General features: G+C 43.4%; 1 protein-coding gene across 4 annotated transcripts in view; it reads right to left on the reverse strand.

Annotated features, from left to right (window-relative positions):
• Positions 1-5,392, reverse strand: part of LOC111153494 (constitutive coactivator of PPAR-gamma-like protein 1) — a 96,795-nt gene extending 91,403 nt beyond the window's left edge. For 3 of the 4 annotated variants that reach the window (XM_022512550.1, XM_022512548.1, XM_022512547.1), the window contains exon 1: positions 4,888-5,392. In XM_022512550.1, the coding sequence (XP_022368258.1) occupies positions 4,888-5,361 (474 nt within the window). In that variant the 5' untranslated portion in view covers positions 5,362-5,392. The remainder of the gene's footprint in view (positions 1-4,887) is intronic. The other variant, XM_022512549.1, reaches the window with a different exon arrangement.
• Between the last annotated feature and the right edge of the window lie 22,214 nt (positions 5,393-27,606).

Genomic DNA, 27,606 nt, shown 5'->3' on the forward strand with positions numbered 1-27,606 from the left:
AGAATCCAACCCACAACTTATTTTGTTTGGCTTAAATAGTATCTTTTCAATGGGATAATTTCAAATAAAAATCTGGATTTCTGGCTTTCTTGAAAAATGTGAAGACTGATAATGATGGCTCTGTAGTCCTGTAAGGTTTTTAAAACATGCACACTCTTGGATCTACCAAGTTTGTGTGTGCACCATTAGCAGGGGGTTGGATAAACTATGGAACACTATGCAGGCATTATAAAGAATTAGAATTATATAAACATAAAAAGTTTTTTTACATTCTTACTTAAAAAAGCAAATTGCTGAATAATGCATTGTGATCACATTAATGTTAAAAATTAAAACCATATTGTGATAGTATATAATATATTCTGTAATGTATCTTACAAAACATATGTAGGCAGCTGCTACAGAAAACAGCATGGCAATTCCTTGAGAAATTAACCACGGAATTACAATATGATTCACCAATTCCACTTCCAAACATCTCCAAAAGAACTATAACTTGGGCTCGAACAGAGCACACCCAAGTTCATAGCAGCATGATTCATTATTCACAACAGAGAGAAGGGGAAGCAACCCAAGCATCTATGGACAGATGGAGGGATAAACCAAATGTGGTCCGTGGAATATTATGCAGCCTCAAAAAGGAGGGAAACTGACACAATGTCACAACATGGATGAAACTTGAAGACATCAGGCTGAGAAAGCCAGTCAAAAATTGGTACACTGCAAGAAAATAAATATTTTAAAATAAGTATTTTAAATGGATGGCTGGTTTTGGTTTTAATGTGGTCAATTTTGAACCTAAGTATTCCCTGGTCAATTCTAGGGCTTAAAGGACAAGGTGTAACTACTAGTTTTCGGCCTCTCCTGGACAGAAACCGTGCCACTCCCACTGTAGCTGGAAAACACAGCAGAGGCAGTGTGCTACCCGGATCTGACCTGGGAGTGAAGTGCAGGTAGGCACACCCCTGAGGCATTCTTACACAAAGCAACTGACCTTTGCCTTCAGCTTGCCACTTCGCTCTTGAGAAGGTTACTGGTTACTTGTTCCCAGATGTTGCCCACTCAGCAATCCTGTCTTGTCCTATACAAAATGGGTAACAAAACCCCATGCCAGCCAAATGAGACAAAGCTGTGAAAGGACCCAGCAAGGGCAGGCACCCCATAAGTCAGTCCCTGCCCCATCAGGTACACATCATCATCCCAAAATCTAAAGCCACAGCCAAATCTCACAGACTTCCAGTGACATAAAGCAGGACAATGGCTTTATTATGTCAGAACTAAGCAACTATGCCAGAGCACCAACTCAGGGTAAGATCTGAAGGTCTTGGGGCACCTGGGTGGCTCAGTTGGTTAAGCAGCTGCCTTCAGCTCAGGTCATGATCCCAGAGTTGGGGGATCAAGTTCCGCATCAGGCTCCCAGCTCCATGGGGAGTCTGCTTCTCCCTCTGACCAACCCTCTCGTGCTCTCTCACTCTCCCTCTCAAATAAAAATAAATAAAATCTTTAAAAAAAAAAAAAAAAAAGATCTGAAGATCTTCATTATAAACCCATACACCGACTCAACTCTTGTGGCAGGAACACTTAGGAAAGCTCCAGGGATTTAATGCCACGAAGATTTTTAAATAAATATCAGTCCCTTCCTGAAGTTTCAAAGGTTGTGATGACTCAAAGCACACAAGAGGAAACACTCCCAGTAACTGGCAGAGGCCAAGCTCAGGCCAGGCAGTTCAGTGACCTGAACAAAATTAGCCGATTCATGGGCCAACTTCTAATGGTTAAAAAAATATAATTATTACTGTAACAAAAAAATTACAATTATCACTCTACCAAAGACACATTCTTCTAAGTCAAAAAAGATTTCTCCAACCCAAGCTCACAGGAAAGTAAGACTTTCTGCCAGTTTACAGAAGCCTAGAGAAGGTCAACAAGATGGCAGATTTTTATAAGACACATGCCTCATGGACCCAACAGAACATATAGTGACATTTCATGTCCATTTTGTCAATTCCTTTGTCAATTTTATATAATACTGTAGGAAAAAAACCTACTGATTATCATACAGTAAAATTAACTTTTATTTATTTCTGCTGTGCAGTTCTAAGGTTCTAAAACTGCATTCCCACCATGGCCATCAGAGTACATAACAGTTCCATCACCCCAAAAAGCTCCATCCCCAGGCCCTCCCCAGACCCCTGTCCTTTGGCAACCACGGACCTGGTCACGGGAATGTCACAGAAAGAGAATCACACCTTTGAGCCTGGCTTCTTTCACTCAACATAAAACCTTAGAGATTCATCCCCCTAGTTGCCTGGACCAGTACTTCCTCCCTGATACTACGGGGCAGGACGACAGGGTAGGGACAAACCCGATTGTTTAGTCACCTCCTAAAGGATATTTCAGCTGTTTCCAGTTCTAGCTGTTATGAATACAACCGCTGTGCACACTGAAGTACAGTCTTTGTGTGAACAAAAGTTTCATTAGGTAATTACCCAGGAGCAGCACTGCCAGAGCACATGGTAAATGCATACTTAACGCCGTGGGCCAGCCTGCATTCCCACCAGCCACGTGGCCCGCTTCCGGCTGCTCAGCATTCTTGCCAGCACTTAGCATTGCTGGTAGTGCTTGTTTTAGCCATTCTAACAGGTATACAGTGATATATTATCATGGTTTTAATTTACTTTACCATTTTAATGAACATCTTTTTAAAATGGTACACACCGCCTCATTCCCTTAGGGAATGCTGACCATAAATCTCTGACTCAAAATCATCCTTGTAGAATAAACACTGTGCCACCCTCAGGGGCTACTCAAATACATAGGATTGTCTTCCTGATTCTTCCTGATAGGCCCCAGAATTATGTCTGGTTTTCACAGTTTGTTTGTTTGTTTGTTTATTTTTATCTTCTCCCTTACAAAGTGTCGCTTCTTGCTATTAATGGCGCTCCTGCCTCTGGCTGACTTTCCCCTGCACCCTTTTCTCACGCTGAGTTTAGAAATGCATTACCGAGCCTCTCAGAACCAAATCTGAGAAGGAGAGGATTTGATTCTCCAGTGAGGAAAAAGAAAGCTTTTGTTTTTTTTCTTTTCAGGTCACTGTACCAAAACTTCCTGAACTCTCGTTTGGCTCCTGAGAAAACTTCCAGTAGCTAAATTTCTTAGATGTTTTCCAAAAAGGTGAGGATGCCAGGTTAAGTGAGCACTAGGTAACTGAGCCATTACTGTATTAATCTGTGCAACTAGCACTATGCTATGCCTCTACACCAGGGGTTAAAGCCTACCTAAAGCAAAACAGCCCTACGAAAAATCATCTTGTGTCTGGAAACCTAAGTGGCAGAAATCATCTTAAATCCAAACACTCACACGTTGGTCAAAATCCTGAGCACCTAGTACGTAAGCCACACATCCAGAGAGGCGCAGAGATAAACATAAAGACACCTCTTTATAGTCAGAAAAGAATTCAGCAGTTCTTTCAAAAGATACAAAGACTGTGTACACACTGAGTCTAATCCTTCATAATATTTAGTGTTCCTTTGAAAGTCATCTGACCAGAAAGTTCATCCTGTCTTGTCAGTGCTAGTGTCCACCCCTGAATACCTTTTCAAAATATTCTGGAGGTGGATGGGCGCTGGGAACCAACACTGCCTTACTTCCCAGAGAGCCCGGGCTCCAGGGCAGAAAATGCCAGCAGCTCCAGGCTCTCACACAAACTCCCAGGGGACGCTTGCTGTGCCTGTGCCAGGCTCACAGACCAATCCCCGCTCTCCCAGCCAACACGACCGGCAGACTTAGAAGGCCTGTCACCAATTACAACAGGATTGGGGTGGGACTTCCGCTATCACATTAGGCTTACCCACCACCATCTCAGCTCAGGCAGGCAGGAAGAGTGAATTTCACAAACTTTGGGCTCAAGCACTTTCAAGCAGAAATAAAGGAAGGGCAAACAAACTGGAAGTCACAGTGGCAAGAGCCAGAAAACCAAAACAGCCCCCTAAATGTTTAACAAAAAAAACAGTGAAAAAAGAAGCAATCAAAACTTAAGTCGAGGATCATTGATTTGCATGTTATCTCTGCAGTGGCTGCTGGGTCCTGAAGCTGTCCTTGGCCCCAGCTCAGCGAGGAGCCCTCTGCCAAGGGGACAGCCGACAGGCCGGCAGCAAAAGCTCTGATTACCTGGGTGCACAGCCTGAAGCGGCGGCGTCCTCCCTGTGCAGAGACATCAATCGCGAAAACTCAGATTCACTTTCCCCTCTGCCCTGACTCTGAGCTACACCTTTCACAGCAGACACTTGAAGTCACAGACTTGAAGTCACAGAACTAACAAAATTCCGTCATGTCAAATCTTGCAATTCTGGAAATTCTAACTCACACAAAAATCGGACAATTTCTCTAAACACTGTCATCTTAGAGGGAACCTGGACACAGCCCTGTGTTCTCAAAAGGCGGGCCACCTCGGCAGGCCTTGGGCAGCTGGTCCCCCGGCTGGGACGTGGTGACAGCAGCGCACAGTTGCCGTCACCCCCGCTCGGGACCCCTTCCCGTCGCTATGCAGCCCACTCGCTTGCACGGAAAACCTGTTGCTGTGCGAGCACTGCCACGGGGGCAGGGAGTATCCGGTGCAAGTTCAGGCCGGTGACCTGCCCGCCTCGGAGGGGGAGGGCACCCGCGCGATGCCGGGGCGCGGGCGCCGCGCCCTGCAAGCCCCGGGCCAGCCCGGTGCGCGCCCGGGGCTCCAGGCCTGCCGGGGCTCCAGGCCGCGCGTCCATCTTGTGGCCCTCGCCCCGGCGCCCCCGGCCCCCGCGCCCTCTGACCCCCGGCTCCCGGATCCGACGGGCCAGGGCCCAGCCCGCGCCCACCCCTACCCCCCACCCCGGCCCCCGCCGACCGCACCTTGACGTGGAAGCGGATGAGCGCCAGGCGGATGCAGTGCGCCATGCAGACGGGCGGCAGGAACCAGACCTTGGGCGGCGGGGTGCCCTTGTTCTGGACATGGCTGACGATCTGCTGCGCCGTTTGGCGCTCGTTGCCCTGCCGCTTGACCCACTCGTGCAGCCGCGCCTTCTCGAGCGCGCCGTTGAAGAAGACGAAGAGCTCGATGTTGCCGCCGAAGCAGGCCTTGGCCAGCGCGGCCAGGTAGCCGAGCATGTGGTTCCACTGGCCGCCGCTCACCCAGTCGGTGTAGAAGCCGCCGTAGAGGCGGTGCAGGCAGTTGTCGGCGTCCACCAGCAGGCGCAGCGGCGTGTGCGGGGGCCGCTGCCGCCCGCCGCCCACCAGGCTGCCCCGGGCCAGCTTCTGCAGCTCCACCGGCACCACGGCGCTCGGGCAGTGCTTCTCGATGTAGTCCTGGAAGCCCTGCACGCCCATGGCGGCGGCGGCGGCGGGCGCGGGGCGGCGGGGCGGCGGGGCCGGGGGCGGCGGGGCCGGGGGCGGCGGCCGTGGCGCGGCCGGGGCGGCGGCGGGCTCTAGGGGGGGGCCGGGGCGGGCCGCGGGCGCGCTCATGGCCGCTGCGGCCGCCATGTGCTGCCGCCTCCCAGGGCCATGGCGGGAGGGACCTGCGCCGTGCGCCGCTCGAGGCCCGGGCCAGGCTGAGGCGGCCTCGCGCGGGCGGCGGCGGCGGCGGCGGGGCGGGGCGGCGCAGGCTGACGCACGCGGGCCGGCGGAGGGCGGAAGAGGCGGTGCCGCGGCCTGCCGGGCCCGCACCCAGCCGGGATCCCGGCCCCGGCAGAGAAGCCCACCGGCCGGTAGAGGCAGCGCGGCCGGCCCGAGGGAGGGGGCGCCGGGTAGTGAGGGTGGGGGGCTCGCGGTGCTGGCTGCGGATCCCGTCACCGCGGGGAGACCCCGTCCCCGGGACGCGCTCAGACTGAGGAGATCCGTCCTCGTCCCCGTCCGCGGGTCCAGTCACCTGAGGAGACCCGGTCCCGTCCGCGGGTCCCGTTACCTGTGGAGACCCCGTCCCGTCCGCGGGTCCCGTCACCCCGAGGAGACCCCGCCCCATCCGCGGGTCCTATCACCCCGAAGAGACCCGGTCGGGTTCGCGGGTCCCGTCACCGCCGGGAGACCTCGTCCTCTTCCGCGGGTGGCGTCACCGCAGGGAGACCCCGTTCTCGTCCGCTGGAGTCTGTCAGGCTGAGGAGATCCGTCCTCATCCTCCATCCGTGGTTCCCGTCACCCCGAGAAGACACCGTCCCCGTCCGCGGGTCCCGTCACCACAGGAAGACCCTGTCCCCGGGAGCCGGTCAGGCTGAGGAGATCCGTCCTCGTGTCCGGGTCCCGTCATCCCTGGGAGACCCCGTCCCCTGTTCTCGGGTCCCGTCACCCCGAGGAGACCCCGTCCCGTCCTCGGGTCCCGTCATCCCTAGGAGTCCCCGTCCCCGGTTCCCGGGTCCAGTCACCCCGAGGCGACCCCGACCCGTCCACGGGTCTCACCACCCCGAGGAGACCAGTCCCCGTTCCCGGGTCCCGTCAACCCGAGAAGACCTGTCCCCCATCCACGGGTCCCGTCACCCCAAAGAGACCCCGCCCCCTGGAGCCTGTCAAGCTGAGGAGATCGGTCCTCATACCCCATCCGTGGTTCGCGTCACCCCGAGGAGCCCACGTCCCTGGGGTCCCACTATCCGGAAAAGGCGGCGCGTCTCGACCCCGAAGCCGGTCAGCCCGCAGAGGGAAAGGGGGCAGGCTGGTCGGGATCTCGGAAGTGGGGGTGCGTCTGGGAGGGAGGGGCGGCAGATGGCACTGGTCCGTGCACTGCCGCGTGTCATCAGGGGTGGCTACCAGAGTGCTGGCACTTCTGTTAGCAAGGGACACAGCCCCTCCAGACTCCGGGCGTCCCAGGACTGGGGTCCCAGGTGTGGGCAGCGGATGGGGGTGGCCCGGCCGGAGCCCAGGCCCCCGGCCCTCGGGAGAGCGGCGTGGGGCCCAAGTCTTCGCCACAGGCACCGGCACGCAGCCCATCCCACGCCGAGCCTGCTTCCACGCAGACCCGCCGGCCGCCCTGGCCATCCTGTCAGGGGCCGCTGCGCACCCTGGAAGGACCACGGGCCCCTCGCAGCGCCCATTCTAGTTAGCTCCAACCGTGAGCCGCCCTGTCTGGCTTTCCCGGGGCCGGGCAGCGGCCCCCCCCCCCCCCGCCCCGAGGACAGCCAGTTCAGCCTTGCTGCTTTGGTGGCATCTGCTTTGGTGGCTTTGCCGCAGTTGCTTTCAAAATGAGGTTAATCCTGTACGTATATTATGCTTCAATAAGACATTTTTAAAAAACAGATTAATGTGTTGCAGAATGAAGCATTTAGACTCAGAACTCTTAAGAGTTTGAAAGTGGCATTTTTACTTACCTCCAGCCCTCCCATCTGTTCTTTTTCTGAAGAAACCTCTATGGAGGAGCGCGCCCGGACAGCAGGTGCAGAGCAGATGGAGCCTGCGCCCAAGCCGGCTCCAAGAAGCCCCCATACTCTCTGTCCCTGAAAAGGCAAGTTGAATGTCTTTTATTATAACTTCACCTCAAATGCAAGCCAGTGTGATACATATATAAGTAAAATGTTCTTGGTATTTTGATAAGTATGTTTAATTTTTTTAAAACAGACTGTAGCAAGTTAAGCCACTTACCCATGCACAAAATGAGTAAAGAAGCCAGGATTATGTGTTACCTAGAAATGCAATTAGCCATTTAAGGCCACATTAAATGCTGACACTCCAGAAATATCCACATTTCCTCTGTAACCCACTGTAGGCTCACAAGATTAAGAAGAAGAATAGTTTTAATCACTCATTGTATTTTCATTTATAGCATTGCATTCCATATATTTACATTCACCATGTACTGTTGACTAATGTACTGATATTATTAATGGCTGCCAAGATATTTGGCTGACCAATATTTTATGCATCCTCAGCTCAAATTCAGTTGAAGTTAACATTTTTAAAAATATCATTACTTTTGGGACACCTGGGTGGCTCGGTGGGTTAAGCCGCTACCTTCGGCTCAGGTCATGGTCTCAGGGTCCCCGCATTGGGTTCTCTGCTCAGTGGAGAGCCTGCTTCCCCCTCTCTCGCTGCCTGCCTCTCTGCCTACTTGTGATCTCTCTCTGTCAAATAAATTAATAAAATAAAAATAAAAAATAAAAATATTACTTTTACAGTAAATATCTGTAATTAAAATTCAGTAAAAAGTTATAAATATAACTTGGGTTCACAGCACGTGACAACTAATGATTGGGGACTTTCATTTCCAGCAACTTTAACCTTGGACAATTCACTTAGAATGTATGATAAAACTTATAATTTCACCAAGAGATTGCCACACAAGTGAGGAAAAAAAATTTTAAATGCTAAAAAGGACATGGTCCTACGCTTCACAAAAATTACAAAATGAAATCTCAGGAAAAATGTTGTCATTAATACACAAAGAGAACCAGCCCATGGTGTGCAAAAATTATCAATAGGTGGAAAACCGATCACAGAAATACTATTTTCAGCTCTTTTACATTTCAACCAATCTGTTATTGATCAATTCATCTATAACTCAAAGTAGGAAAATATTGTCTAATTTACATGACCCTTCCAAAGTAAAGTGCTTTATAGTAGAATAACACCTTTAATTAATATTCTACTTAGTTGAGGATTCTGCTTCAAGGAAGGTAAAAGGGAGCTCTGCTCCCACCCCTGTTATTACTAGCATATATTGGGAAAACAGTAGGCTGGAACAGCTAAGCATGGAATCTGTGACCTGAGAAGAGAATAATAGATTAATCCCAGCTTGGGATTTGAACCTATAATGTTTACTTTGCACTAGGCTCTAGTCTGATTAATTGTCAACTTAAATAACCTGGGAGAGCACACAGATATCTCTGCAGTCTTGAAGATTTTGTTATTGCTATTGTGTTATTCTGGAATTAGAAAGTGCTTTCGTTTTTAGTCATGTGGATTAAAAGTCCTTTTTCTTCACAGCTGTGGATTTATTTTCTCTTTCAACCATAACTTTTATGAACAGGTATACAGTTATAGTTTTAAATCATAACTCACTGGGAAAGTATAAGCAGATTTCTATAAATTCACATTTCTGGCAGTCTTCAAGTTTAGCAGGAGTTCCCACATGCATGGTGACATTTTAAATAATTGATGACCATCTCTGCTGAATGGCTACTGCACTCTTTATCGCCATACTTTTCCCTTCCCTATCTACAACAGTTGTTAGGGTCTTCTTTCTGAAGTCTGCAAAGGACTGACTGCCTGTGTCCCCTCCCCACCACTTGTGGAAATGCGTGCCCGTCTTCCTCACACTTCTTGGGCATCTAAGGCCTCTTTCTCCCGACATTTGTACTTACGAACGTAAGACACTCAAGCATCACACTCTGTCTTCACTCCTACCTCACCACTGGGAGCTGCTGAGGAGGAGGAGACAAACATCCAAGGGATGCTTTGGAAGACAATACTCAGTCGGCATATAGTCTCTCTTATTTGTATAAAACACCTTCATAGTCATCCCTTAAATACTGCCTGATGGAATCTTCAAAATTCTTTTTTTTTTTTTTTTGGTAAACTAAATTTTTTTTCTCAATATGATATGAATCCAATTCCCATTCACAGTAAAAACCATTTTAAGATTTAATTATTTAGAGTCTAGTTATCATCAAATGATCTGTTACATTTGTGCAAACCATAAAAAATGTTTCTGGAAGGAACACTTCTCTCATAACAGCATAGGAAGAGCACCCAGGCCTCACCAGTCTAGCACACATGAACCTCACCTCCTCCAGGGACGCTGTAGCCTCAAACACAGAAACACACAGTCATTCTTTGGCAAGTGATTTGAGGTTCCCCACATGGACTCTGCTGTCTAGGGAAGAGATCAGAGTTGCCTGAGGAGCTATAGGAGCACAAGTGCCTTGGGAAGGCAGGGAGAAAGTTCTGCCTTAAATGCAGATGTCCTAAGGGTGGAGCAATAGCCTGAGCTTGGCAAAGAGCTAGAAGCAAAAAACAGCTGCTCCTTCTCTGCTCACCTCTGCCTGCTCCCATCCCTCCCTGCAGCAGGTCCTAGATGGGGGTGCAGACAGCACCAGCCCTAGCTGAGGGGCTGGCTAGTGCATCCATCTCCTCATCAGTGCAACTGGGAGTAAGGATATCAGCACAGATTTGTTTTGTTAAACTAGGAAACCCCATATATCAAAATAAACAGAAACAAAATAAAAGATTAGGGATGCCTGGGTGGCTCATTCGGTTAAGCGTGTGCCCTCAGCTCTCTGGTCATGATCTGAGGGAGTCCCGCATTGGGCTCCCTGCTCAGCCAGAAGCCTGCTTCTTTCTCTGCCTGCTGTTCCCCCCACTTCTGCACTCTCTCTCTCTCTTTCTGACAAATAAATAAAATCTTTTTAAAAATAGAAAAGATTATAGACTCAGTAATCTTTTTTTTTTATTTTAAAAGAGAGAGAGAGAGCAAGCATGCACAAGCAGGAAGGAGGGGAGAGGCAGAGGGAGAGAAAGAGAGATTCTTAAGCAGGCTCCATGCTTAGTGCAGAACCCAACATAGGGCTTGATTTCACAATCCCGAGATCATGACCTGAGCTGAAATCAAGAGTTGGACACTTTAACCAACTAAGCTACCCAGGCGCCCCAGACTGAGTAATCTTATCCTAGCATTTACTTTTCTTGAGATGCACTGTTCAGTAGAACTTTCTGTGACGGAGGAAAACTGAGCTGTGCCATCCACTATGGTAGCTGCTAGCTATATGTAGCTATTGAGCACTTAATGTATACAACTGAGGAACTAAATTTTTTATTTCATTTAGTTTTCCTTAAGTAGCTGCATGTGGCTAGTGGCTACTATATCAAAAGATGTTAATTCCTAAAAAGCTGAGCAATTGCATCACCCTTGCCTCATATTGGCTTACATTTAATGAAATTTTTTCAGTAGATTACTTCATAACACTTCAATTTAACATCACATTTGTTCAGTGCTTTATAGTTTATAAATGGCCTTCTCAAAAAAGTCTTTTCAGGAGCGGCTGGGTGGCTCAGTCAGTTAAGTGTCTGTCTTCAGCTCAGGTCATGATCCCAGGGTCCTGGGATCAAGCCCTGCATTGGGCTCTCTAGTGGGAAGCCTGCTTCTCCCTCTCCCACACCCATGCTTGTGTTCTCTCTCTTGCTGTCTCTCTGTGTGTCAAATAAATAAATAAAATTTTTAAAAACTCTCTTCAGCTCTGATGGATAGCTAGCTACTTGCAAAAGTATAGAAATTATAAGATAAGGGTCCTACCCTGCAGTTTTAATTTCCCAGCACACACAAATTCTATCACATCGTTTGTAGAGTTCTTACCACCTAGGACATATACAAGAGATGCCTTTCCAGTGTGTAGTCTTAGGAATACTTTGTTCACACCAGATGCCATACCCAATTTATTGCCTGATCAGCTCAGTATACTTCAAGACCAGCTTCCTGAGGTCTGAGTAGGTCTGCGAGTGCAGCCCAAGCCTGTGTTAACCATTGTAGCAGACCCTCTCACATTGCTCACATTGACTTATAACCAACTGCACAGCCTGGTCAACTGAGAAGACTGTCTAAAACCCTAGCCCTGACAGGCAAGATAGCATGTTACACTGTATGGGTTTTGGCTCTTATGTCACAAGCAGAAGAAACAACTCTCTCTTATATAAGCAAAATGGCATATATTATAAGGATGTTAGGAACTCATAAATCAACAAAAGTTGAGGAACCAGGATTAGAAGTGGGCAGAAATGAGGGAGGCCAGGCACTAGTACATTTAAAAATACCTCTGGGGTGCTGATGATGACATAAGGAATAGCAATATTCCCTTGTCCTGTGGTCACTTGCTTAAAATTCAAAGTTATAGAAAAAAAAAGTGTGGAATAGACTAAGCTTAAATAAAATGTCTCCAGTCTCACAATGAAAAGAATATGGCTCTTTCAGTTTTATTGTGAAGCAACATGTACCTGGATTGATCACCTCACCAAAACCATATACAACTTTTGAGAAGGATATCTATGTGCCTTTAGGAAGGGAAAAGGAATGCTGAATGTCTAAAATAGACATGTTTCCATGATATACTTGATAAGACCCTTCCTATACACTGTCCTTAAAGGACACAGATACTATAAAATCATGCCTTCTAAACCTTAAGCCAGTGATTATATACTGAATCACCACTGAGCCACATGTCTGAAGAACTGGCCAGTTCTAATTTGATCCATCTGTCTTTTTTTTTTTTTTTTTTTTTGTCAGAGAGAGAGGGAGGGAGAGAGAGCAAGCACAGGCAGACAGAATGGCAGGCAGAGGCAGAGGGAGAAGCAGGCTCCCCGCCGAGCAAGGAGCCCGATGTGGGACTCGATCCCAGGACACTGGGATCATGACCCGAGCTGAAGGCAGCTGCTCAACCAACTGAGCCACCCAGGCGTCCCCCATCTGTCTTTTTTTTTAATGTATTTAACTCACCACAAGTTCACTTAATTAAGAAACTAAGACCTGTATTTTATCACAAAAGTTCTCCTAAGAAACATCATGGAACTCCTTAGAGCTATCAACATATGCTATATTTCCATGACATTTCCATGACCTATAACTCTAGCAATCTTATGATAAATAAGGTTAACCTTTAATATTTTAATCCATTAGATACTTATTAAGCACTCATATTTTTAATTTTGTCAAGTACCTATTGGTACTCAGATCTATATCTTCCTCTCCTAGTCTACTAAGAAAAGATAGAGATAACTTGTATTACCAAGGAAGATACTGATTAGTACCAATTAGTACCGTTAGTACATTCATGTGAGAAAGACACTAATTTTAAAGTGGAGCTTCAGCCTCACTGTCAGCCAAGATATACTGACAGGGACTGACCACCCTCCTGCATGAAACAACAACAACAACAACAACAAAGAGACAAAATAAATGAGACAACCTGAGACTGAGCACTGTGTTGGGCTCCACACTGGTTGTGGAGCCTGCTTAAGATTCTCTCTCTCTCTCTCTCTGTCTGCCCCTTCTCCTGCACACGCTAGCACTCTAAAAAATTAACTAAATAATTAATTAAATGGGACAATGTTTCTTAAACATTGAAGATCAGTCAACGATGAACAGAGATTTTTGAAAGATGGGAAACAAAGGGAGTGAACCCTACAACTGACCCAGCTCACTGCCTGGTAGAAGTTTCAGGGCCATGATGTGAGGAAGGCCTGGTAGCCTCCTCAAGTCGAGGGAATGGAACTGGGAATCTGAGTTGGACAAAGTGGCTAGAATTTGTAGGGCAGAGTACTGGAGAGAGGAATTCTGTAAAGAGAGATCTGCAGATGATCCTCCTGAAATATTCACCTGAGAACTGATTAGTGCATGCATGTGAGCAAGCTACCCAAGGCAGAGGAAAAAACATTTGGAAAGGATGAGATGGTACAGTGCCCATTTCCAACAGATTGGAAAATCACATCATTCAAAAAGTCATCAGCTAGAGTACTAAAAAAGGTCTTCCCTCAATAGTTAGATAAAATTAACCTAGACAAGGATTCTGGGAAGATGCTGGAGTAGGAAGCACCAGGAATCTGTCTCCCATTTAGACAAAAATGGCACTGGCAGAATCTGTCTGATGTAACTATTTTGGAACTTTGGAATGTGTTGAAGCATTGCAACTTCCGGAGGAAGGCTTGGATGGTAAATTTTTGTTAATTTTGGTCAGCTCTTAACACAGCAGCAGCTACCCATCCCCACTCCCAGCACCACGGCAGGTAGCTGTACACATGATCCTTGAGCTGTTTACATAAAGTCTCCAGGAGCAAGGCTAGGAAAAAAGGACACTGTCTGCCAAATATTGGTGATCTGTGCTCTCACTGCTGATTGCTGCTTCTGATCACAGAGGTGCAAAGACATGGGTAGCCATTATTGTTGAAACTTCCCCCATTGCAAACCCCTCCTAACCCCCAGCTCCACTGATCTGACTTCCAGGAAATGTATAGGGAAGTGTCTTTTTCTCACCCCTTCATTTTTCACCTTTCCCCTTTCATAAGCCAGACATTAAAGTCTGGGTATTCAAAAACAGCTGCATGTACAGAGAAAATTTAAAAGTGACTGCACTTTCCCAAGGAAAGTCTCAGAAAAGACCTAAGAAGACATTATGTTTACACCTTGGGCTAATCTCTGGTTGTTTGAGAAAACCTCAAACAAACAAAACAAATACAAAAACAACAAAAAGAAACCCAAAAAACCTTGGAGGTGGGGAGAACCTGATTGCCAGACTTACCACATTATTAGATATAAAATTCCAGTGTTCAACCAAAAACCACACAAAGCACAAGAAGAATTGGAGAAGTGTGGCCCATTCAAAGGTAAAACCATTCAACAGAATCATCCCCTGAAATAAACTTAATAAAAGATATATGAAACAAATAGTTTAAAACAACTGTTTTAATGTGTCCAGAGAACTAGAGGAAGATGTAGGGAAAGTCAAGAAAACAAGGTATGAACAAAATAGGAGTATCAATAAAAAGAAAACCTAAGAAAGAGACAAATTCTGAAGCTGAAAAATACAATAACTAAAATTTTAAAATTCACTAGAGATATTCGAAAGCCAATTTCAGCAGGCAAGAGAAATAATCAGTGAACTTGAAGATAGAACAATGGAAATTATCCAGGCTGCAGAAAGAAAAAAGACTGAAGGAAAGGAATGGAACCTAAGGGAAATATGGGACAACACAAAATGTACCCACATACTCATCATGGGAGTCCCAGAAGCGGAAGAGAAAGAAGCAGAGAGAACGTTTGAATAGTGGCTGAAAACTTCTCAAATTTGATGAAAGACATGAATATAAACATCCAAGAAGCTCAACAAACTCGAAGTAAGATGAAGTCACAGACCCATGCTGAGACATTTGAACTTTCAAAGGACAAAGGCAACAAATATTGAAAGCAGCAAGATGTGATGAGCACTGGGCTACACACAACTGATGAATTATTGAACACTACATCTGAAACTAATGTTGTACTATATGTTGGCCAATTGAATTTAAATAATAAAAGAAAGCAGCAAGAGAGAAGCAAATCATCACATACAAGGGATCCTCAATAAGATTATCTACAGATTCCTTACCAGAAACCATAGAGGCCATAGGATAGTGGGCCAACATATTCAAAGTACTCAAAGAAAAATAATATCAACCAAGAATCCTATATTCAGCAAAACTGTTCTTTAAAAATAAGGGAGAAATCAAGACATTCTGAGATAAGCAAAAGTTGAGGGGGGCTCAAGAGCCCTAGACCTGCCCTTCAAGTACTGCTCGAAGGTATCCTGCAAAGTGAAACAAAATGATATTAGACTGTAACTCAAAGCCATATGGAGAAATAAAGATCTCAATAAAAGTAAATATAAGAGCATCTTTAAAAGGTAGTGTTATTGGGCTCCTGGGTGGCTCAGATGGTTCAGTGTCTGCCTTCAGCTCAGGTCACGATCCTGGGGTCCTGGGATCAAGTTCTGCATCGAGCTCCCTGTTCAGTGGGGAGACTGCTTCTTCCTCTGCCTCTCTTTCTCTCTCTCATGAATAAATAAATAAAATCTTTTAAAAAAAAGTAGTGCTATTGTAAGAATGGTTTGTAACTGTAATTTTTGTTTCCTACATTAGTTAAGAGACTGATGCATTAAAATAAAAAAGTTTTTAATGTAAAAGCTAGTACTATACTGTACCATTGATTTGCAACTCCACATAATCTTTTCCATATGATTGAGGAAAGTAATGCATTTAAAAGAATTATGTTTTGGGGCAGGCAATGTATGAAGATGTAATTTTGTGACATCAACAACTAAATGAGGCTGAAGTTTTAAAAGAGCAGAGATTTTTATTGGAGTTAAACTGTTATAAACTACAATTAGAAAGTCACGACTTTAGGATGGGGAATGTAATCTCCATGGTAACTGCACAAAAAGAAATACAGAATTCAAGAATTTTACAACAACAAAAATCCAAAACACAGAAGAAGGAAGTAATGCAGAAAATGACAAAAAAAAAAAAAAGTCCAACCCTATAGAGCATATACAAAACAGGTATCATAATGAAAGAAGTTAAGGGCCTCTCTATCAATAATTACTTTAAATGTAAATGGATTAAAGTCTCCATACACCAGAGATAAGAAAAATGATAAAAACACATGTTCTAACTATATGCTTCTACAAAAGACTCACTTGAGAGCCAAAGACACAGCTTGGAAGTGAAAAAGTGGAAAAGATAGTACATGCAAACAGTAATGAAAAGAGAGCAGCGGTGGCTATAAAAATAGCAGCAAAATAGACTTTTAATCAAAAGGTATACTTTCCTGCTTTGTCAAAGATTAGTTGACCATATAGTTGTGGGTCCAGTTCTGGGTTCTCTACTGTTCCATTGATTTGTGTCTATTTTTGTGCCACTATCATACTGTCTTGATGACTATGGCTTTGTAATATGGCTTGAAATCTGGACTCATGAGGCCAACAGTTTTGTTTTTCTTTTTCAGGATTACATTGGCTATTTGGGGTCTTTTGTAGTTCCATACAAATTTTAGAATTGTTTGTTATAGCTCTGTGAAAATTGCTGGTGTTTTTCTGATAGGGATTGCATTAAATGTGTGTGTTGCTTTGGGTAGTATAGACATTTTAATGATGTTTATTCTTCCAATCCATGAGCATGGAATGCTTCTCCATTTCTTAGCCTCTTCAGTTTCTTTCATAAGTGTTCTATAGTTTTCAGAATACAGATCTTTTACCTCTTTAGTTAGATTTATTCCTAAACATCTTATTGATTTTGGTGCAATTGCAAATGGGATAGATTCCTTGATTTCTTTTTCTGCTGCTTCATTATTGGTGCATAGAAAAAGACAGTCTCTTCAACAAATGGTGTTGGGTTTAAGGCACCTGTGTGGCTCAGGCAGTTAAGCATCTGCCTTCAAATCAGGTTCAGGGTCCTGGGATTGAGCCCCACGTTGGGCTCCCTGTTCAGTGGGGAGTCTCCTTCTCTCCATCTCTCTGTTCAGCCCCTGCAACTTGTGCTCTCTCTGTCTCTCTCAAATAAATAAAATCTAAAAAAAAAAAAAAAAAAGACCAAATGGTGTTGAGCAAACTGGACAGAAACAAAATGAAACTGGACCACTTTCTTATACCATACACAAAATAAACTCAAAATGGATCAAAGATCTAAATGTGAGACAGGAATCCATCAAAATCCTAGAGGAGAATACAGGCAGAAACCTTTGGACCTTGGCAATAGCAACTTCTTACTAGAAACATCATCAGAGGCAAGGGAAACAAAAGCAAAAATGAACTACTGGGACTTCATCCAGTTAAAATCTTCTGCTCGGTGAAGTAAACAATCAACAAAATTTAAAGGTAGCCTATGGAACCGGAGAAGGTATTTGCAAATGACATATCAGTTAAAGAGTTAGTATCCAAAATCTATAAAGAACTTCTCAGACTCAACATCCAAAAAACAAATAATCCAGTTAAGAAATGGGCAGAAGACATGAATAGACACTTTTCCAAAGAAGACATCCAGATGGCTAACAGACACATGAAAAGATGCCCAAGGGACGCCTGGGTGGCTCAGGGGGTTAAAGCCGCTGCCTTCAGCTCAGGTCATGATCTCAGGGTCCTGGGATCAAGCCCCGCATCAGGCTCTCTGCTCAGCAGGGAGCCTGCTTCCTCCTCTCTCTCTGCCTGCCTCTCTGTCTACTTGTGATCTCTGTCTCTGTCAAATAAATAAATAAGATCTTTAAAAAAAAAAAAAAAAAAGAAAGTAAAGAAAAGAAGCCCAAAATCACTTACCTTCAGGGAAATACAAATCAAAACAACCTACACCTGTTAGAATGGCTAAAAAAAAATTTTAAAGATTTATTTATTTGAGAGAAAGAGAGAATGAGCACCATAGAGGAGCAAGAGAGAAGCAGACTCCCTGCTGAGCAGGGAGGCTGATGTGGGGCTCAATCTCAGGACCTCAAGATCATGACCTGAGCTGAAAGCAAACACTCAGCCAACTGAGCCACCCAGGTGCCCCAGAATGGCTCATAGTAACAGCACAAGAAACAACAGGTGTTGGTGAGGATGTAGAGAAAGAGAACTTTCTTACACTGTTCGTGGGAATGCAAAGTGGTGCAGCCACTCTGGAGAACAGTATGGAGATTCCTCAAAAAGTTAAAAATAGAATTACCCACAAATTGCACTACTAGGTCTTTAACAAAAGGATACAAAAATACTGATTCTGAGAGACATATGCACCCCCGTGTTTTAAAAAACATTATCAACAATAGCCAAATTATGGAATGAGACCAAATGTCCATCAAGTGATGAATGGGTTAAAAAGGTGTGATATATACACACAAAGGAGTATTATTTCAGCCATAAAAAAAGAATGAAATCTTGCCATTTGCAATGACATGGATGGAGCTAGAGACTATTATGTTAAGTGAAATAAGTCAGAGAAAGAAAAATACTACATGATCTTGCTCATATGTGGAATTTAAGAAAGAAAACAGATGAACATATGGGAAGGGTGGGGGGAAGAACAGAAGGAAATAAACCATAAGAGTCTCTTAACAATAGAGAAGAAACTGAGGGTTGATGGAAGGGGAGGATGGGTTAGATGGGTGAAGGGTATTAAGGAGGCCACTTGTTTTGATGAGTACTGGGTGTTGCATGTAAGTGATGAATCATTGAATTCTACTCCAGAAGCTAGCATTGGAATGTATGTTGACTAAGTAAAATTTAGATGAAAGATGAATGAAAGAAAGAAAGATAGATAGATAGATTATATGCTAATAAAAGTTTCAATATAATGAGAAGATATAATATTTATGTACCTAATAACAGATCATCAATATCTATGAAGAAAAAATTCACAGAAATGAAAGGAGAAATAGAGAATTCTATGGTAATGAGTGGAGACGCCAATATCCCACTCACAATAAGGGACAGAATAACCAGACAGAAAATAAATAAGAAAATAGAGGACTTAATACAATGCATCAAATAGATCTAACAAACACAGAATACTCCACCCAACAAGAAGAATATACACATTCTTCTCAAGGCATTTTCCAGGACAGACGATAAATTAGGCCATAAATTAAGTCTCAGTAGATTTTAGAAGATAAATATCATGCAAAGCATCTTCTCCAACCACAACAGGTTAGAGGTGTAAATCAATAGTATAAGGAAAATTGGAAAATTCGCAAAATGTGGATTATATAAACACAACAACACACTTGTCAGCAAACAATGGATCAAAGAAGTCACAAGGGAAATTAAGAGATGTTTAGAGAGTAATATAAATGAAAACACAACACACTGATACTTATGGGACACAACAAAAACGGTATTAAGGAATTAGAAAATATAGGGTCACCTGGGTTCCTCAATTGACTAAGTGTCCAGCTCTTGATCTCATCTAAGGTCTTGATCTCACACTCATGAGTTTAAACCCTGCATTGTGCTCTTTAGTGGGTATGGAGTCTACTTTAAAAAGAAAGAAAGAAAGAAAGAAATGAATTACAAAATTAGGAAAATCAAGAGTAGTCTCAGCAGAGGAAGATGGTGATGTAGTAGGATGACCCTAGGCTTGCCTCCTCCCACAAACATAACCAGATAACTATCAAATCATCCTAAGTACCCCAGAAATCCAGCTGAACCCTGAAAGAACAAACTCTACAACTAAAGGGAGAGAAGAGGCCACATCACAGAAGGTAAGAAGCATGGAGATGTGGTTTAAGGGAGAAACAGATAGCAGATGCTCCAGAGAGGAGAGGAGGGAGCTCTGGTCATGGAGAGAAGGGCAAGGGAGAGAGGAACACAGAGGGGAATGCACAAGAGAACATTTCCCCAAAACCATTAACTTGGAAGGTTATGGATTTCATGTGTTCTTGGAACCAGTGGGGCTTAAAGCCTGAAGTTTTAAAGGTCAGTGAGCTTGGATGAGATAGATCCCTGAGGGCAATGGACTGCTCCTGGAAGGAAGGCAAACAACAACCCAGGAGCAGATAGCATGGAAACAGCATCTGAAAAGCACCTGGGGCACACACTGGGGAGATTATTCACTCTTCTTGGAGTGTTTCCCTGAGAGTTAGTATACACAGAGATGCCTCTCCGTGAACAAAGGGGAAGACTGGCACCATTTTCCTCCCCCACCTCTGAGCATAAACACAGAACCACCAGTGGGAAGCACTTCCATGCCAACACTGGCTGCCTAACTGGCTTACATCAAGTCCCACCCACTTGTGCTCTGGCAGGACTGCCCTTCTTGGTCAAGCTTGCCTCAGCCCCAGTGTGGCAGACTCCTCCCCCCGAAAACCAGCGCAAACCCCTGCCCACATCTCTCCTCCAACCAAACAGTTCTGTAGGGCCTCAGTTCTGGTAGAGGTAGTCAGGTCTCATTTCACAAAAAGACCAGAGCACACCTAGTTAAAATTCACAACGTTCAGAGGGAGGCAAACCATAAGAGTCTATTAACCACAGAGAACAAACCAAAGGTTGATGGATGGAGGTGAGTGGCGGGGGGGATGGGCTAAATGAGTGATGGGTTTTAAGGAGAGCACTTATTGTGATGAGCACTGGGTGTTATATATAAGTGATGAATCACTAAATTCTACTTTGAAACTAATATTACACTATATGTTAACTCACTAACATTTCAATAAAAACTTGAAATAAAAAAGAAAACAATCCTATTTACAATTACACCAAAGATAATAAAATACTTTGGAATAAACCTAACCAAAGAAATGAAAGGCTTGTACTCTGAAAACTATAAAACACTAATGAAAGGAATTGAAGGTGACGCAAGGAATGGAAAAACATTCCATGCTCATGAATAAGAAGAACAGTTATTATTAGAATATGTATACCACCCAAAACAATCTACACATTTAATGCAATCCCTATCAAAATACAAACAGCATTTTGCGCAGAACTAGAACAAACAATTCTAAAATTTGTGTGGAACCACAAAAGACCCTGGATATCCAAAGCAATCTTGAAAAAGAAAAGCAAAGCTGGAGACATCACAATTCCAGACTTACAGTTATATTACAAAGCTGTAGTGATTGAGGTAGTATGGTACTGGCACAAAAACAGACACATGAATCAATGGAAGAGAATAGAAAACCCAAAAATAAACCCACAACTATATGGTCAATCTTTAACGAAGCAAGAAAGAAAATCCAGTGGGAAAAAGACAGCCTCCTCAACAAACAGTGCTGGAAAAACTGGACAGCCACATGCAAAAGAATGAAACTGGACCACTTTCTTATACCATATACAAAAATAAACTCAAAATGGATTAAAGACCTAAATGTGAGACATGAAGCCACAAATATTCTAGAAGAGGACACAGGCAGTAACTTCTTTGACATTAGCCATAGCAACTTCTTACTAGATATGTCTCTTGAAGGAAGGGAAACAAAAGCAAAAATATACTATTGGGACTACATCAAAATAAAAAGCTTCCCCACAGTGAAAGAAACAATGAACAAAACTAAAAGTCAACCTGGTAAATGGGAGGAAATATTTGCAAATGACATATCTGATAAAGGGTTAATGTCCAAAATCTATAAAGAACTTATCAAACTCAACATCCCAAAAATAAATAATCCAGTTAAGAAATGGCAGAAGAGGGGCACCTGGGTGGCTCAGTTGGTTAAGCGACTGCCTTCGGCTGAGGTCATGATCCCAGGGTCCTGGAATTGAGTCCCGCATTGGCCTCCCTGCTCAGCAGGGAGCCTGTTTCCCCCGCCCTCTCTGCCTGCCTCTCTGCCTACTTGTAATCTCTGTCAAATAAATAAGCAAAATCTTAAAAAAAAAAAAAAGAAATGGGCAGAAGACACGAATAGACATTTTTCCAAAGAAGACATATATATGACCAACAGACACATGAAAAGATGCTCAATATCACTGATCATCAGGGAAATACAAATCAAAACCACTATGAGATACCGCCTCACACCTCTCAGAATGACTAGAGTCAAAAACACAAGAAACAACAAGTATAGGTGAGGATATGGAGAAAGGGGAACCTTCGTGTACTGTTGGAGGGAATGCAAACTGGAGCAGCCACTCCGGAAAACAGTATGGAGTTTCCTCAAAAAGTTAAAAATGGGGGTGCCTGGGTGGCTCAATGGGTTAAGCCTCTGCCTTTGGCTCAGGCCATGATCTCAGGGTCCTGGGATCAAGCCCCACATCGGGCTCTCTGCTTAGTTGGGAGCCTGCTTCCCCGCCTCTCTCTGCCTGCCTCTCTGCCTAATTGTGATCTCTCTCTGTCAAGTAAATAAATAAAATCTTTTTAAAAAAAAGTTAAAAATGGAACTACCCTGTAATCCAGCTATTGCACTACTAGGTATTTACCCAAAGGATGTAAAAATACAGATTCAGAAGAATACATGCACCCTGATATTTATAGCAGCATTTTCTACAATACCCAAACTATGGAAACAGCCCAAGTGTTCATCAACTGGTGAATGGATAAAGAAGATGTGAGATATGTGTGTGTATGTGATCAAATTGTGTGTGATTTGATTATGCCATCAAAAAGAATGAAATCCTTCAAATAAATAAACAAAATCTTAAAAAAAATTTAAAAATAAGAATGAAATCTTGCCATTTGCAATGACACAGATGGAGCTAGAGAGTATTATTCAAGTGAAATAAGTCAGTCAGAGAAAGACAAATACCATAGGATTTCACTCATATGTGGCATTTAAGGAACAAAACAAAAAGCAAAGGAAAAAGAGAGAGACAAACCAGGAAACAGACACTTAACTGATTACCAGAGGAGAGGTGGTGGGGGAGTGGGGGAAATAGGGGATCAAATGGGATTAAAGAGTGCACTGGCGATGAGCACCAGGTGATGTATGGAAGTGTTGGATCACTATGTCGTACATCCAAAACTAATATTACACTGTATGTGAACTAACTGGAATGTAAATAAAAACTAAAAAAAAAAAAAAAAAGCCTCCTACAACTCAACAACAAAACACCCAAACACAATTCAAAAGTTAAAAATGATTTGACTAGATTTTCTCCAAAGAAGATGTACAAATGGAAAATAAGCATGAAAAGATTCCACGTTACTTGTCATTATGGAAATGCAATCCAAAACCACATTGAGATAACCACACTAGAATGGTTACAATTTTTAAGAATGGAAAATATTACATGTTGAAGTGAATGTAGGGAAATCGGAACTCTCGTATATACCTGGTGGGAATCTAAATGTTGCAGCCACAATGGAAAACAGTTGTTGGTTCCTTAAAAAGGTAAAAATAGAATTACCATATGACTCAGCATTCCACTTCTATGTATTTACCCAAAAGAATTCAAAGCATGAACTCAAACAGATATGCCAATGTTCACAATAGCATCATTCATAAGAGATAAAAGGTGGAAATAATACAAGTGTCCATCAACAAGTGAAAGGATTGATAAAATGTGGTAAATAAATACAATGGAATATTATTCTGCTATAAAAAGGAATGAAGTATGGAAATGCACTACAATAGAGATAAACCTAGAAAACATTAGGCTAAGTGAAAGTAGGGAGACATAAACGGATAGTTTAAATTCCTCTTATATGAAGTATAAAGAATGATCATATATAGAAATTAAATCAGAGGTTACCAGGAGGTGGGAAATGGAGGAATTGGATGTTATTGCTTAATAGTGCAGTTTCTTTTTGGGGTGATGAAAGTCTTAGAAGCAGACAATGGTGATGGCTGCAGTTACCACGCATGTAATTAAAGCTGGCCAACTGTACACTTAAAAATGGTTAAATGAAAAATGGTATATGATATGTATTTTACCATACCACAATTTTATTTTTTTTAAAGATTTTATCCATTTATTTGAGAGAGAGAGAGAGCATGAGAGGAGAGAGGTCAGCAGGAGAAGCAGACTCCCTGCCAAGCAAGGGAACCCGATGCGGGACTCAGTCCTCAGACTCCAGGATCATGACCTGAGCCAAAGGCAGTCGTTTAACCAACTGAGCCACCCAGGTGCCCCACCATACCACAATTTTAAAAAGTTATATTGTAATGTACCAAAACCATTACATTTCAAGCTTTAAGTGGATGAATCATATGTGAATTATGTTCAATAAAGCCTTTTAAAAACCACAAGGAGATTCTACCACACACACCTATTAGAATGGCTAAAATTAAGAGTGCTTATTCCCAAGTGCTGATGAGGGTGTGGAGGAACAGGGACTCTCACACTGTTGATATGAAAATAGTCTGGAACTTTCTTTAAAAAGTCTGGTAATGAGGCCCCTATAAGTCAGAGAGTGTGTCAGTAATCCCTGTTTTTTTTTTTTCCTAATATTTTTTCTCTCTCAGTCCTGACCTGAACTTTACCCTAGTTGTGGTGAAACTGCAGAGACCAAAGAGATAGCAGTAAGGTCAACCCTGAGAAAAACCCTGTCTCTTTAGCCTGGAAGCAGGGAAAAATGACCTTGTGGTCTGAAGAATGTTGAGGAAATGTATGCTTATTTTTTTCTGTTTTCTCTTATTTTTGTCTGAGAGCTGTTCCTTTTGGCAAAATCGTGGGGCATGTTGGCAGATAATAATCAGAGAGAAACCCATCTTTATAGCCAGAGCACGAGGAAAATGGTCCCTGGGAGCCAGACAGTCTGGGTGACATCCTGGAGAGGACAGAGCTGGAAAGGGGGGTCTCCAATTCTGTGTATGAGCAGACACATGTCCACACTCAGCCCAGAGCTGCACATGTGGAGGCAAAGGAGCAGCACTTTGAAAATTAAGTGACACTGCAGCCACCACCAAGAGAGGGCAAGACAGGTTTGTATGGTGTGAGGCTAACCTAGTGATTGCCTGTTAAAATGAAAATAGCCACATCCTCCAGAGAATTGTTTAGACTTCTAGCACATAGAGTCTCCCAACTTGAAGCAGACAGTTTTTGCTTTGCACAGCAGTATGAAACTATAAAAATGACCAGGCAGGTATGCTAAAACTGTCATACAATCTTTTATCAATGAGTAAAATTATGGCTTTCTGTGATTTCTAGAAATTTTCATGAAAACCTTAAAAACATATACTCAGTTACAAGTGTATAAGGAAATGAACAAAATAATAAAATTAATATTTATCTTGTACCCCACAATTGTAAATATTAGCAACACAGAGAATTAAAGTGCTTTTCATCTTTGTAAAAAGTATATCGAGCAACTTGAAAAAAAAGTCTTTTGAGCAGTACTTGCCTTTTTCTTAAGTTGTAGGGCTTATTTGACAACTTGTCATAAAACTTTCTAAGTCTGGATCAACGTTCAACATTTTCTCCTTTGTGCTTTTAATGTTATGAAATATCTCCGAGTGCCTTGATTGTGTTTTTGCTGGTTCCCTTTCCTCTGGGACATCTTCATCCTTGTCATCACAGCACATTTGATAAACCCACCTTGACTGGATGCTTCTGACTGCACATCTGAGAGTCTGCAGAACAGCATGCTAACATGTTGCAGTAAGGCACTTTTCAATGACCCCATTTATGTTGGATTGCAAGTCCTGCGTTCACCGGTCCACTTTGTAAACTGTCATGTGGATTAACCACTGGAGACAAGGAGGCAACACAGCTACATACTTTGCTGTCTGTGCGTGAACTGAGCTGTGCAGTGACCAGCCACCAACAGACTCTGCAAGAAGTGACACCACTGGTCACTGAGCATGACGCCATCTATTATTTACACAGTGACTGGTGGACTGAATGTTGTCAAAAACTGACCTCTGGGGCGCCTGGGTGGCTCAGTGGGTTAAGCCTCTGCCTTCGGCTCAGGTCATGACCTCAGGGTCCTGGGATCGAGTCCCGCATCGGGCTCTCTGCTTGGCAGGGAGCCTGCTTCCTCCTCCTCTCTCTCTGCCTGCCTCTCTGCCTACTTGTGATCTCGCTGTGTCAAATAAATAAATAAAATCTTAAAAAAAAACTGACCTCTGTTCTTCAGATCCCAAATACAGCACAAAGACAGAGTTTAAAATGAAGAGAAACAATAGCATTATTGCTTTGTCAGCAAAGCAGGCTATAGGCAGTTTCAGGCCTTCAAAACTGGAAGCCTGCCTGGAGGAAGGGGCTACAGGGTTTTACTGGGAAATACAGTCTAGCTGGTTTTGACAGGAATTGTGTACTTGTTGACAGCCTCATACATCCCGTCTCCAGGGTGGTTCCTGCAACAAAAGTCTATGAAGGGAGATGGGGAGGTTTTCAGAAGAGAGGGAGAAGGTTGCTTAGTTTGAAATCAAGCTTCAGTGAAGCTTTAGTGAAGTTATTTTGGTTTTTGTTTAACTTCATGCTTTTAAGTGGTTTCATGAGGAGCTAGAGCAGCTTGCAGCAAGCTTGCATTTTATGTAGTTACTCAGTTAATACTTGGTGGTAACTGAAACTTGAACCATGAACTTGGGGTACTACTGCCAGCTAAAGGGTGGTAACTAACACTTCACAAAGTGTCACTTCTACCATATAATACTCATGAGATATGAATCACTAGTACTGGAGTTCTCCCAAGGGGGTGGGAATTAGGCTGCAAGGTCAGGGACCTGTGGATGTATTTTTGGAACCACCATATTCCTAAAATATATTTTCACGACATGTAAAATTCTGGATTGATGTTTTTTCTACTAATACTCTAAAGATATTGTTTCATTGTGTTCTATAGTACCTGATTTTTTTATTAAATATCTCTGTATTGAATATGTTCTTTTGTTTTTCTGGTTATATTCAGGACTTTTTTATCTTTGGTTTTTATCAATTAGATTATGACATATTGGGCATTTTGCTGGATTTTGCTGAGTCTCTTGAACCTGTATATTTATTTTGTTCACCAGATTTTAACTTTTCAGCAATTATTTCTTCAAAATTTTTTTTTATTTTTTTTCTTAAAGATTTTTATTTGTTTATTTGACAGACAGAGATCACAAGTAGGCAGAGAGGCAGACAGAGAGAGAGAGGAGGAAGCAGGCTCCCTGCTGAGCAGAGAGCCCGATGCGGGGCTCGATCCCAGGACTCTGGGACCATGACCTGAGCCAAAGGCAGAGGCTTTAATCCACTGAGCCACCCAGGCGCCCCTTTTCAAAATATTTTTTTAAAGATTTTATTTATTTGAGAGAGAGAGAGAGAGAAAGCACAGAGGGAGAGGGAGAAGCATGCTTCCTGCTGAGCAGGGAGCCTGATGTGGGGCTCAATCCCAGGACCCTGGGATCATGACCAGAGCCAAAGGTAGACACCCAACCGACTGAGCCACCCAGGTGCCCCTTCTTCAAAATATTTTTTTCTGCACCATCTCTTTCTGAGACTCAAATGACAACAATATTAGAATTTTTTCTTCAAGATTTTATTTAAATTGAAGTTAGTTCACACGTAGTATTAGTTTCAGGGGTAGAATTCAGCGATTTAACAGTTGCGTATAATACCCAGTGCTCACTACATTGAGTGTCCTCCTTAATGCTCATTACCCAGTTACCCCATGCCCCCACCCACCCTCCTCTAGGAATCCTCAGTTTGTTCCCTAGAGTTAAGAGTCTTTTATGGCTTGTCTCACTCTCTGTCTTTAAATTAGTTCATTTTTCCTTCCCTTCCCCATGTTCATCTGTTTTGTTTCTTAAACACTAGGCTT

Source organism: Enhydra lutris, unplaced genomic scaffold (genome assembly GCF_002288905.1).
Source record: "Enhydra lutris kenyoni isolate GAN:26980312 unplaced genomic scaffold, ASM228890v2 scaffoldscaffold33, whole genome shotgun sequence".
Taxonomy (NCBI): Eukaryota; Metazoa; Chordata; class Mammalia; order Carnivora; family Mustelidae; genus Enhydra; species Enhydra lutris.